The sequence below is a fragment of the Lytechinus pictus genome, chromosome 3 (genome assembly GCF_037042905.1).
Source record: "Lytechinus pictus isolate F3 Inbred chromosome 3, Lp3.0, whole genome shotgun sequence".
Lineage (NCBI taxonomy): Eukaryota > Metazoa > Echinodermata > Echinoidea > Temnopleuroida > Toxopneustidae > Lytechinus > Lytechinus pictus.
The window spans coordinates 69,269,970-69,284,784 of NC_087247.1; the positions used below are offsets into that span (position 1 = coordinate 69,269,970).

Below are 14,815 nucleotides of genomic sequence, written 5' to 3' on the forward strand. Positions count from 1 at the left end.
CATATAATATTAATTATTGAAATAAAACTTCTTAAAAATCAATTTAAATGTTTCGATAGTTTGTGCATTTTGAATATTATGGGGTATGTCGTTCCATCGTTTGGCACCGGAAAATCTGAAAGCTTGTTTGACAATTGAAAGGTGAACAACGGGTGCAACTACGTTAAGGCTATCATTATTTCTTGTATGGTAATTATGTCGGTCACATACCATTTCAATGTCATTACAAAGTTGCATTTAATCTAAGAGAAGATCTTACACCTGATGGTATTGAATCATTGTGGATCGACATTCTATTACCACATACAAAGCCTATTACTTTAGGTGTAGTCTACAGACCCCCGAGAGACAATCACTTTATTGATTCTCTCCCTGATACACTTCTGCATTAATAGACCATGTAATTTGTAGTAAAGAAGAAAATATTTGTCAAAGTGGTGTTTTTGAAATTGGCTTAAGTGATCATTTTTTAACGTATTGTTCAAGGAAACTTATCAGGCCTGTATTCGGGCAGCATAGAACTATAATCATTCTATGTATGAAAAACTATTGTGATAATGATTTTAATTTCGTTTTATCTCAAATCAATTGGTCTGTTATATTTGAATGTAATGAAGTAAATATTGCTTGGTCACAATTCAAAAGTATTTTCATGTCAGTAGTTGATAAGTGTGCACCTTTAAAACAAGTAAGAATTAAGCAAAGAACAGAAAGATGGATGAACAGTGAAATTATTGGTTTTAAGATAACGAACTATAGCTTTCAGGAAAATGAAAAAGGATATTGGTAATTTAGAACTCGAAAGGAAATTTAAACTATTGCGAAATGTGGTACAAAGGAAAGTGAGGAAAGCTAAAGACGAATTTTTCCAAAATCAAATTGAAGACAATAAACATGATTCTAGGAAATTATGGAAGAATCTCAGAGAGTTAGGTTTAAAAAACAAACAAAAAAATATTCAGAAAAGTGTTATTAATATTAATGGGGAATTATGTCATGATAATCTAAAGATAGCCAACGAATTTAACAATTATTTCACAACAGTGGCCAATTAATTAGCTTGTGAGCTCCCCATTACGGACAGAAGTGAGTTTGGGGCCGACAGTCCTAACCTAAAAAACTATACGACAATTAAGGAATACAAAGAGGCTGTTTTAATTTTTCTCCTGTCACAGAAAAGTTTGTATTTGATGAATTATCCAAGTTGAAAATATCAAAAAGTACCGGACTTGACTTGGTTCCTGCTAGATTTTTAAAGGATGGTGCAAAAAACGTCTTTATACCTTTAACTTACATTATTAACCTATCTATTTCAACTTGTACCTTCCCTGATGAAATGAAAATCGCTAAAGTCACACCCCCGGGGGGGGCACTCAGTATATAATGCATAGTGGGTATGTGCCGCGGAGGGGACCCCCATTTTTACACTCAAATTTCCGTTCCAAGGCATAGCATTTTTGTCTTATTGAGAAAAAGAACAAAGAAAGCCGCTCCAAAGCATAGCATTTTCTTCTTATCGAGAAAAAAAGAAGAAAGAAATCCGCTCCAAGGCTTCGCATATTTTCCGTTACGCCGTTCCGGCCGTGTTGATCTGCTGAGCCGCAGTTTTGGTGAAAAGCGGCCGCAGAGCGCTGTCCGACCATCGCATCTGTGGTAGCGCACTCGGCGCACGTGCCGCCGTGCTATAGCTGCATGCACGTATGCCCGTTCCATAGGGATGAAAACGCAATCACACGGAGTCGACCCGTTCCAAGGACCCCCGTTTTCACAAACATTTGTCGTTCCGAAGCCCGTTCCGAGGACCCTCCTTTTTACAATAAGCCCGCTCCAAGGCCCCCGTTTTTTGTCTCGCCCGCGGCACATACCCACTACTTTTTTGGTCGAGTGCCCCCCCCGGGGTCACACCACTACACAAAAAGAAAGACAAAACTCATGTTGGGAATTATAGACCTATTAGTGTGTTAAGCATAGTGTCGAAAATTTTGGAGAAATGCGTGTATTCTCAAATTGAAAAATACTTTAAAGAATACAAAATCATTTATGAATTTCAGTCTGGTTTTAGGAACTGAAAAATGTTTAATTCACTTGTTGGATTTTTTTAGGAATGAAATTTCCGAAGGCCGTTATGTTGGGATGGTTCTTCTTGACTTACAAAAAGCATTCGATACGGTTAATCATGAAATACTCTTAAAGAAATTAGAAGTAATGGGTTTGAATTCAGCATGCTTGAATTGGTTTAGGTCTTACTTGACCAATCGCCGTCAAGTGGTATCCATGCAAAATGTACTTTCCTATTCTATACCTATAAAGTGTGGAGTTCCACAGGGGAGCATATTAGGTTCCATTCTTTTTATGTGCTATATCAATGATATGTGTATTTGTGTTAATGAAAGTAAATTACTTTTATATGCAGACGACAGTGTTTTACTCTATTCTGATTCAAGTCCTAAGCTGATCGGTGAAAAACTTAGCTTAGAATTATCAAATTGTGTTAAATGGATGACAGATAATAAGCTTAGCTTACATGTTGGTAAGACTGAAAGTATTTTGTTTTGTTCGCGGGGAAGACTAAGCATACAGATGATTTCAATATATACTATAACAATCAATTAATTAAGAGACAGAATTCCGTGAAGTATTTAGGCCTGATATTAAATAGTGATCTCTCATGTACATCTATGGTTGACTCTATTGTCAAAAAAGCTAATGCTCGCTTGAAATTTCTATACCGGTACCAAAATTGCATGAATACGAAATCCAGACACATTTTAAGCTTTTCATTAATACAGTGTTTATTTGATTATGCTATATAATGCAGCATGGTACGTCAGTCTTGGAAAGGTTGATCAAAAAAAGTTTATAATTATTCAAAATAAGATTGTTAGATTTATTACTTGCTTACACCCAAGAACACATGTTGGGAAGAATGAAATCGAAAAAGCTGGCCTTCTTCGCATAGACTTGTGGTCGCAACAACTTATACTTCACCATGTTCATACAATTTTCTATTCAAACGAATATCATTACATATCAAAAAAATTTACACGGTCATCTAATATTCACGGGCATGAAACAAGAAATAGCCTGTTTAACTTTGTGGTACCTATGAGAAAAGGTCAAATTGGCAACACATTTTATTATAAAGGTATACATTTTTGGAATTCCCTCCCTAATCATGTTAAATCGGTTAAGACTTTTACTTAATTTAAAAGAGTATTGAAACAAAACTTTAAAAATGTCCCCACTCTGTAATGTTAAATATTCTTTCTAATTTCATGTGCATCGTGTAGTCAACTATTTAGTTATGATTTATTTAATCAACTTGTTTTACATTGTTTCATCATCTTTTGTTGTTTGCGTAAAAGTTTGATGTCTAACTTATTCGTACTTTTTCATATCTTTTAGGTTTTACGATTCATGAATCTTGTATTAGTTACGATGCATTTAGCGCTACTTAAAAACTGATTATTAGTATAATTCTCATATGTAACTTAGAAGTAATGATCGTTTACTCAACCTGTTTTACAATTATTTTAATCATATTTTGTTGACTGCGTAAATGTTTTTCATGACAAACTTATTTGTTTTTGTCTTTTTATATATTAAGTTTTACAGTTCATCGTGTTAATTTAGTGGTCTAGACTTAATTGTTGTAGTTTGTAGATTTCTATAGGTGTTTTTTTCATAGATGTACATTGTCTTCAATTACTGATGTAAGGACCCCATTGGAAATAAGCCATCTCGGCTTTCATGGGCAATCCTGTCAAGGTATACACTTCTGTTCATATTTTCTTGTACTTGTTCATATAACTATAGTTACCTGACAAATAAAATTAATCAATCAATCAATCAAATGACAATTATTAACCTCCTACAATTTTCTCCTAAGGTGTCTAGCGGTAGAGCCGAATACACAATGCTCTGTCGATGCAAAGCTTGCATACTGATGTAGATAAATACACCACGGCAGCTATGCGCTGTATAATTATGCAGGGGCACAATATCGTAAAAAATGGGGAGCTGAGCTTAGCTACAGTCACTATTTCTGACAGTTCCACCCCTTCCTGAGTGACTTTAGATGAGAAACAGTGCCCCATTTCATATCACAGGTCACTTTAATAACCCCCACCTTTTTTCACCTTCGACATAAAGTATAAGGTCTTAATTACTTGGGAATTATAGCCTTATTTGAAAACAATATTCTGGCCCCCAATGAAGACACTCTTTTATCGATACAATGTTACAACATTGTTATTTATTCGTTGTTTTGCCATGAATGGTTGTATTCACAAAAAGACCTTCGTCTGTCTATAAACAACAGGCAAATTTGGACTGAATTTCGGAGTCATATTCACTTGTACGTACAAAGATATTTTTTTTTTACCTTGATTTACCTTGATGTTTGGTATAAAGTATAGAAGACTTATTTGCCCCTCTGCATCTTCTTTGAACCTGTCCTCAGTTGAACGCAACAATTTTACAAGTGTGGGTTTGGACGAGTTATGAAAATTCTGTGTAGGGGTCAAAACGATTAAACTTGGTTTTCCAGGCCTTCTCTAGATTTGATTTGAATGCGTTCAGTAGGCAAATCATTCCATAGGTTGATTACTCGTTGCGAGAAGTCCCGTTGCCTAATTGTTGAGTGTGCTCTTAATTTGATTAGTTTTCGAGAATGACCTGTTGTCCGAGGTTGAGTGTCAAGTTTGAAAAAGTTTGCATATCTTCATGGAATTTGCACTGCGCTGATGCTCCTACAATTGTATGGATGGATCATCAAGAGTATTTTATTTCGAAATAATTTTCTCTACTGACTAGTCGAGTTTTGATGCACTTTATATAAAAAGGTTACATCAGAAAAAGATGTTAAAGTGCAGTGATGTAAATCCGGTCTGAGCAGGGGAGGGGGAATGAGAGCAATATATGCCATGATATGATACTCCCCCCCCCCACACACACACACATTCACGGCAGCTAGATTTAAAATTATACAATTAAAACATGGACTTATCAATGCAACATTTTTAGTCAAGCCAAACGTATAGGGATTTGTCATTTCCAAGTTCTTGTAAGATTTTCGAATGCAAACAAATAGGACAATTTAAGCACTTTGACTGCATTTCAAGATGAATCCATGCATTAACAGTAATATTAATCATTTGATATCCAAAAAGAAATATCGTTTCTGTCTTGAAAAGGGTGATGATTGTTCATGCTACCTCCTCTCCGAAAAGTGTGTGTGTGTGTGTGTGTGGGGGGGGGGGTGTATCCCCATCCCCGGGATTAAATACGCCAGTGTATGTGTGCTATTGCATTGAATAGATTAGGATGTATCCCTACCTTGTTATTATAGGTTGCAAACACACACGCATGCTACAGGAAAAAAATATGTACCTAGCATATCAATAAATAAAGATTAAATATCTTCTTTTCACATTTTGAAAAAGGATATGCTGAGTTTTCGAATGAGCTAAATAAAATCACTGACCACCCTGTTCCAACACAAACTGTGATATCCATTGATTAGGTGATCGTCTGTAATTCGCATATTTTCACACTCTAATACAACAGTGATTTCATATTAATTTATACATGATTCGATTATTTAGATATCTTGGTCGAGGATATCGAGTAGTCTCATTCTGTCAGAAGTGATTATTGATGCTATATGTCATAGTGCGTTTGCATTTCTTTAAGAAAGTCGTTTGATCAGCGATATAACTTATTCTAAATAGCCTGTCAAATAAACCACGTCTTAATACAAGAAGACTAAATATTTAATACATCTCCTCCTCGTTTCCATATTAGAATTGTGTTGGCGGTCTGAGACGAGCCCCTTGTCAGTTTCTCACCTCTCCCATAAAAGCACATGAGAAACAGTTCTTATGTTGCTCCTATAACTCCCCCATTGTGTTTGATGTTCGTTTCTTACGGTAGCTCGAGTATGTGATCCAATTACCCCAGTTTTCAGAGAGGATGCTAAATGTTACCACAACACACAAAGTGATAATGATCGATCCTGTTTGAAGATGTGTACATCTCGTGTGTGATCATCAACGATTACATTTAAAACCTTGTTCATACAATAATGAGCTAAACCAATTCAAAAGATCCATGTTACACTGTAAAAAATGAAGTGCTAATTTAGCACTTACAGTGCTTGTACAGTGACTGCACTACGAGTGCTGATTTTCTAATTTAAATTTGAACTAGATAATCAGCACTCGTAGTGCAGTCACTATACGGGCACTGTAAGTGCTAAATTAGCACTTCATTTTTTACAGTGTAATAATGATAATAACAACAACAATACTAATAATAAAAGCTATTTCTAATGCACATTTTCTAGTGAATCATTACTCAAGGCGCTATACATATAAAATAAACTAAAACATTGAAAATTATCAAAATCATAATCATCAAACTGAACATTCATGTACACTGTAAAAAATAAAGTGCTAATTTAGCTCTTACGGTTCTTGTATAGTGACTGCACTACGAGTGCTGATTTTCTAGTTTAAATTTGAACTAGAAAAACAACACTCGTAGTGCGGTCACTATACAAGCACCGTAAGTGCTAAATTAGCACTTCATTTTTTACAGTGTATACTCATTGTTTAGGAAACCCTAAAAGAGTATTTTAGCAGGGGATTGGGAGTTGAAAAAATATGTTTCCAAAAAGGTCTTAGCTTACATTTCCCGCCTTCTTTTTGATACAGTACTAGTTAATCTACCTTAACTTTATTCTTCTTGGAGTGATACGATTCTTATATATCGAAACTGAACGAGACACTTTATCTCTCTCAAAGATCAAAGAAGTATAGTGTACGGTGTAATTCCCTCCTACGCTTCGCTCTACCACATCGTTTATTGCTTCCAGGAGAGCTTGGGGAATGCACGTTTATATGAATAATTAACATATTTAATACACAAAACGGTAGCAGTGAAAATACTTTGTAAAGAATAACATGACATATAAGACCAAACTGTTGCATGTACCCTGTGTGTGGGTTAGTGTGTTCTACGGAATGAAATTTACATTTCGACATTTTTCGTTCTAAATCAATAACGCGACAAGCTGGTGTCGCGTCGTTCCACAACTTGTTTTTCAAGTCTCGCTCCCCTTTTAGAAAAAATTCGCGACCCCGGCTATACGCGGGCTGATGGTACGCTGATAGTTTCGTATATCACCCAAATTTGCTTTTAAAAAACTTTTAAAAAACTATAATTAAGGTTCGATCCAATGAAAACTGTGTCTCTTTATGTAAAAATCCATTGATATATCATTGTTTCAACTTTTACAGATAAAACTTAGTTACTTTGTCTTGTTTAGGATCAGAATAAAATTGCCGACAATTTCCATCATAAGAACTTTTAAAAATTGAAAGAGACAAAAAAATGTGATACCGATTTTTTTTTTTTTTTTTTTACATTTTATCAGAATCCTGCAAAGTTTTTGTGAATATATCATTAGCTTTTAGGGACCGCATTTAATGAATAATTTAGAGTAAATCTTTGATTTCATGCACAGATTAGAATAATTAAGAAAGAAAGTGAAGAAAATTAGGTAAGAGAACAGCGTATAGCTTGTACCTTTTTGTGATGTACAGGTTTTCTTATATTAATGAAGCAATGTAATGTTGAAGCAAAATACTCTCTATATCTATCGTCTCTTACTAGCCATTTGGGAACCATTTTTTCGTTTCTTTTATTTCAGAGTCGTGAAAGACGAAAGAAATTGGAACGAGGTGCGTCTTTTACTGCAAGTGATAGTGAAAGGGATCGTCCGCCATTACATCGAGGGCTTAGTGAACAGTTATCAGCTCCCGTAACTTCATTACAGAACCAACCTCTTACAGAGGTATCGTCTTCCAATAGTAGCTTGGACCGTCATCATCCACAGTCACCTGATTCAAGCTCGCGTAAGTATGATACATATGAATATGTTGTCTAAGTGGTATTATTTGTACACTGTAAATGACAAGACATTCAAATTCCTAACCTGGCAATATTAAAGAAAAATATGTGAAAAGGAAAAAAAAGCTTTGTTTTTCAACTAGTTGCAAATTTTAATTCATGCATGAATGGTTATGAATAATCATTTACAATAATTCATATTTTCAAACCATTTTCGATCACAGAATCGTAACTCACAATTCTTCAGTGATCATGAACTCTTCTTATCTTTTCCGAGAGATGAGATAATATCCTTCCGTTTGATTTAAAATATGAAACGTTTATTGATAGTAAATTTTGAGATGGAATAATTTAGATGGGAACCTATTTAGAATTAATCCTTTTTAACAGGGATGCAGCTCAATTTTTTTTTTCCAGCAAAAGAGTCCGTCCGTGTAAAACCATTTTTACCTTTACAAATCAGGGATTGCCACATGATACGAATGATTGTAAAACATATTTACACTGATATCAATAATGAAGATACCTTCAATGTGCACTCTTAATTGGGGTAGAAATTGCAAGAGAAGGCTTAAATTCACACCTAAGTACTATTACCTAACACTGAACCTTTAACTGATTTGCATGTAGATAGTAATCCGTGATATCCAAACCAATGCCTCTCAGATAATTTGGAAATACCTTTAATGATACACCATACTTAATATGTTCATCTTACACTGTTACTTAACATTTCCAAGTTAGCATAAACAAATCCGTTCATGAAAAACTGATTATACTGAGATAGTCACTCAATAAATTTACAAAGATTTCTAGATCCCACACTGTTTAAAAAAAAACAGAAGAAAAACAAATTTACAGAACGAAATAACTAAATCATTCTGTAAATTGTTATAACAAAAAAAAAAATTAAACAATTTTTTTGCAGAACAGGTCTGCATTTAAAAAAGGGGAAAACAATATTATTACAATCTATTTTTAAGGCTATACATGTATACGCCAAATACAAATTTTCTGTAATTTTACACACAAGTGCATGTAAGATTACACAGTGCAGTAAGATTACAGGTGTTCTCGAGACTCTGCTGCAGGAATTTTTGGTTTTTTATAAGTATATTTTTTAACAGTGCAAGAAGAGATATGAATACATTCTTGATGAGGCTAAGACGGGTTTGGTTCATGTTCATCAAAAAAGAATATCAAAATCGGATTAAACACAAGAATATTTTGAAGTATTATGATTATGTCTTACAAAATGTACTCTGCAATAAATTGAGTTTTGCTTAAATACAGGAAATAAAAGTTAAGATTATTCTCAGTTTAAGTTTAACAAATATACAATAAATCTTATCTCATTTTTATATACCAGCTACCAAGTCAAATAAAGGAAATGGTGTCCGATCATCCTCTTCTTCATTAGAATCAGAAAGATCATCGACACAAAAAGGTGAAAAGTTTAATTATTTTGCATTCAAAACAACAATATTTGTTAATTCCACATTGATTGGGCATGTTACCGTAAAGCAGCATAACCTCTTTACCGAAATGTTTTAGCAAAATAAGTTGACATGGGGCGATTCTACTCTCAGTACCAAATCTATTCTGCAAAATTAGATAAATTGAGCAAAATAGACCTTGCGTCATAAAAATAAAGTAATGAATAAGTCATTACGATAAAGATATTTTTGTGACATTTCAAAAGTGACAATTGATTCATGATTCAGTGCCGCGTCCTTTAGCTAAATTATTCTGTTCAAAACCTCTTAAAAACCTAAAGGAGTCCCTTTCAAAATCATGCCCTCTTTTTATTGTCTCGCCCACCAGAGGTGACTTAGGGATCCAAATGTCGTCCGTCGTCCGTCCGTCACAAACCTAATGACACATAACTCCACAACCGTAAGTCACTTTTCAACCAAACTTGAATGGTACATGGACTTGGGGGACCTGCATGTTATGCTGCAGTCGAAGGTCACATGGTAAGGTCAAAGGTTATTTTCAGGTCAACGTTAAAGTTTAAATGCAAGATTCTCTTATGACACCTAACTCCGCAACCGTAAGTCGCTTTTCAACCAAACTTGGATGGTAGATAGACTTTGGAACCTGCATGTTATGCTGCAGTCGGAGGTCACATGAGAAGGTCAAAGGTCATTTTCAGGTCAATGTTAAAGTTTACATGCAAGACTCTCTTATGACACCTAACTCCGCAACCGTAAGTCGCTTTTCAACCAAACTTGGATGGTAGATAGACTTTGGAACCTGCATGTTATGCTGCAGTCGGAGGTCACATGAGAAGGTCAAAGGTCATTTTCAGGTTTACATTAAAGTTTATATGCAAGACTCTCTTATGATACCTAACTCCGCAACCGTACGTAAGTCACTTTTCAACCAAACTTAGATGGTATATGGACTTGGGGGACCTGCATGTTATGCTGCAGTCGGAGGTCATATGGTTAGGTCAAAGGTCATTTTCAGGTGAACATTAAAGTTTATATGCAAGACTCTCTTATGACACCTAACTCCGCAACCGTACGTAAGTCACTTTTCAACCAAACTTGGATGGTAGATGTACTTAGGCAATCTGCATGTTATGCTGCAGTCGGAGGTCACATGGTAAGGTCAAAGGTCATTTTCAGGTCAACATTAAAGTTTACGTGCAAGGCTCTTATGACAAGTGTGTGAAGTTTCGATACAATTCTGTTGCGTGCCCTCGCAAATCACGATATTTCTGGTTATTTTCATAAGTGGGCGAGACACAAAATCGCTTTTGCCTTGTTTATATTTTGAGGTTGTGGTATGCATTGTACTGGTGAAACGTCCATCCCTAGTGATCGATAGAAATGTGTATTCAGGTATAATGTCATATCAATAAATATAATCAAATTAAAAGTTGAAATTTGATTGTTACAATGCATTTTCTTTAGAATATTAAATTAAATTAAACTAAATTCATTTTATTAAACCAGTATAAAGTAAAATCAATTACAAAGCATAATATATGTAACAAAATTGTTAGGACCAAAAAGAAGCCGAGGCTTGTAAAATACTGACCCTTACATAAAATACATGTACATTATAAAGTAATTATAAAACAATTATTTATTAGATTCGTATCGATTTCAACTTAATTACGTTGTTTTCTTTCATTCTCATTCTATGTATGACAGACTCACAATCATCAAAAAGCCAAAGAAATGGATCCCGCACCTCGCCTTCATCAGCCGAATCGTCACATTCCTCCCCGAGCCATGCTAGCCGTAGTGGTCACTCTATGGTAGTCAGTCAACCAACAGATGGTTTCCAATTACATGGCAAGAACGGAGAGCCCCGCAACCCTCGCCTGCAAGATAATCCAACCAAACCAAAATCAAGAGATTCCCCGTCATCGAAAGTTTCTCGTCAATTCGAAGGAGATAGGACAGGCGTATCGCAAGATTGTCCTTCTTTGAAGAAATCAGATAATAATTCAACGGGATTGACTGCATGTGATAAAGAGTTGGCTATTTCTCAGAAATGTAATGCTCTTGATTGTTCACAGAAGGGAGAGGTTTGTCCTACGGATAACATTACACAAGGAGTATCAGGGCACGTTAGGAACAATCCTGGAAAGAGCGGGTCTGTATTGGAGAAAAGTACTAAGCTGACTTCGCCGCAACAACCTCGTAGTCTGGATATTTGTCCTGTGTTTAAAGACATCCCGAGAAAATTTGGGTCTGTAAAACAGCCTGAACATGATCTAGTGCACGAATCAATACATTCCCAAATAGCTTCAAATGTTGTTTCTAGAAGAACTGATATTCTCACTCGCGATGAAAATGTAGGATTTGTACCCGTCGCAACAGCACGAGAGAATCCAAGTGGGACTAGACTTAGAAATGAATCGCCTGATTCAAACCCAAGGCCTAGTAGAATTGAGGTTGTGATCAAGGAAGAAACGAAAGTGACGGGACGTGAGAGTGAAAAACAATCTCCTCACCTGAAACAAAGCATTGCCCTTTCTAGTAATAAATCCCAGGAAAAGCCTTATATTTCATCTCATAATAAGAAAGAGGGTAGTTTAGATGAAGTTGAAATGATGCGTCAGCTCTTAGCCATGGCTGAGAGTAATGCGTCATTTGAAAACACAGAGGAGAAAACCAAAGAAAGTGGACGTGCAATAGACATTACAAAAACAGAATTAAGAGATACTGAGCGAACTAACATTGGGGAGGACTTGACGGACAAGAAACCACGGCCTATTTTCACTTTGACAGCTGATAGAGAAAGTCCAGTTTCGACGTTTGTTTTAATGTCATCAAAAGAAAGTCTTAACTCTAACGTGGGCAAAGACGAACCTCAATCTTCTACGCTGTCGCATTTATCAAACACTACCCGTAGCATGGCGGATAAATCTGACACCACCATGTATAATCCACATCATATAGATGCAGATGAAATGGCCGAGGAAGAAGCACGACTTGCAGAAGGAAAGCCGATGGGAGAAGCAGTTACTAAAATGTTGAGATTAAAGAGAGGAAAGTCTGAGGAGACACCGCCAAGACAGGGTTCTCTTGACGACAGTCACTATAAACTCACCAAAAGACAGGAAACTGTTCCATCAGAGTATGAAAGTCTTAGTGATAGTGAAATTAGAAATGACCAAGACAGGAGAGGTAGGAAAACACTGCTTGGAGATAGACCTAAACAGAATTCAGAAGATTTATCAGATCTACCAGGACTAACGGATCTAGGTGCAATTGGAGGCGGTGATGATGAAAGACATTCTATATGGCCTCCAAATACAGATGGGGCCGAGTCAAAATACATCTCGGTTGAAGATCTTACAAAAGTTGGATTGGGAAGGAGAATGCCTGTAATAGGACAAAAACATTCGAATAATGGGGTGCGTACAAAACGTCAAAAGCCCACCGGAGATATGCCACTCTCACCTATATTCGATGTTGAAGGAGGAAGCCCATCGTCTGAACTTGGCGGAGATCCGTTGTCTTCTGAATGCACTTCTCTTGCAGATGATTCAGAAGAAGATATCAATCGAGACTACTACGAGGACCAAGATTACATGACAGAAGATCGGTCATATTCTAGTTTTGACAGCGGAGATGACTACACCGACTACATGGAAGACGTAATTATGGAAGATATCAGTATGGAACATGAAGTAGTGGAACATCTTTCGCCTTACCGTATAAAAGAAGAGGGTTTAGCAACCGTAATGGAAGAACAAGAGGACATTGATGAATATTATTTAGACGAAGAAGAGGAGGAGGAGGAGGAGGAAGAGGAAGCAGAAGAATCAGAAGAAGAGGAACCCAAACTGGAACAAGATCGCACAACCATTCTATCTACTATACAGGAACAAACATCAGAAGAAACCCAAGAGAGCCCTGATTATATGTCACCGTGTAAGGATCAACTATCGGCACGAGATGGCTTACCATCAGCATCAGATTTATCAGATTTTTCAACTGATCAGACTTTTGAATCTTTGTCTTCCGTTTTAACACGTGAGCACATTGCTCCAGTTGCAGCCACTGTAGAAAAGGAGATCGTAGATCAAGCTCCATATCGCCCTTCACTAGACATAGATCTTACCCCAAACACGAAGCGCGATAATTCTGGTGTTTTAGATTCACCAAGAACACCAACCGTAGATTCTAGAGCTTATGAACGACCTAAGATCACAAGTCCGAGTAAAAGATTCGACATGTCCTCCCCTCGCACTAGTCCCATTTCGCCCAATCTCTTTTCACCTCCCCTAACTCCAAAATCATGGGCTGCTAAGCGCACATTTCCAGAAACCATGTTTCCAATGGAACACTCCACGCAAGTAGAAGAAGAGGTGGACACCCATGCTCCCAATGATGACCGAAGAAAATATCGCTCGGTTCTCACTGAAATGGGATCTAGTTTCGAGGAACTCGCTAGCATCTCATGGCCTGAAACAATTAGTGAAGACATTCCTTCATCCGGTAGAAAATCATTTAAAAGCCCATTATTTGTTGAAACCGGCAGCACAATAAGCCCTGAAGACAGCACAAGCACATCTGAAAACACAGTTATAGCCTGTGATAATTTGAAATCTACATCAGCTCAAACACAAACCATGGTTGAACGACGGACCCAAACGACACCACCTCTTCTCCGTGAACACACTAAGATTCGTTCAAAATCCTTCTCGGACGCAGCTGTAGGACCTGGTAACGAAAGTCCAGAATCTAACTCTTCTTCCCCTTCTAAGTCTGTCCATACAACTAGCATTGGTGTAGGTACCAGCCCTGAGATGTCACCTACCTCATCTACCCATTCTACAGATACTGATTTTAGCTTCAAAAGACCATTTGCCTTGGAGGAAACTAAGCACCCAATGGCATCCAATGCATCATCAAGTGGGTCATCAAGTCCAGAACCAAGTGGAGGAGTTAAGAGAAACTCAAGAGCATCGAGAAAAGATACAGGGTCACTGAGTTCTACACATGACACAATCGCTGCCATAAAAAATATTGGACAGTTTTCGGGAAAGGACTATCTAAAGGTATGCTTAAGGATCTTGATAGCTTCAAAGTCTAAAAGATATCTTTAACAACGAATATGTTGAATTTAAGGCATGTGTTTATTATTCCTACTAAATTCACTACTATTTCTCCTGATACAAATTAGTATATACATGAATAATTGATATGATTGTTATTCGTTTATTTCTTTGCTGAATGGAGTTTCCGCCACTATTACGAGAACTTTAGAGCATCTAAAAACGAAACCACAAAATTATTTAGGTATTACCAGAACAAAATTGTTTACAGCTTCCTTGTGTGATGATTAGTTGTATATTGAATTAGATCATAACCATTCATTTAATATCCATTAATTTATCATACCAGTATATGGTCAGCCAGGGCAAAAGCAA

At 36.4% G+C, this 14,815-nt stretch overlaps 1 protein-coding gene across 4 annotated transcripts in view; it reads left to right on the plus strand.

Annotated features, from left to right (window-relative positions):
- LOC129256767 (uncharacterized) overlaps positions 1–14,815 on the plus strand; it is a 55,856-nt gene that overhangs the window by 15,244 nt on the left and 25,797 nt on the right. For 3 of the 4 annotated variants that reach the window (XM_054894933.2, XM_054894934.2, XM_064097642.1), the window contains exons 1-3: positions 5,524–7,919; positions 9,284–9,361; positions 11,079–14,443. In XM_054894933.2, the coding sequence (XP_054750908.2) occupies positions 7,622–7,919; positions 9,284–9,361; positions 11,079–14,443 (3,741 nt within the window). In that variant the 5' untranslated portion in view covers positions 5,524–7,621. Of the gene's footprint in view, positions 1–5,523; positions 7,920–9,283; positions 9,362–11,078; positions 14,444–14,815 lie in introns of those variants that run through there. The other variant, XM_064097641.1, reaches the window with a different exon arrangement.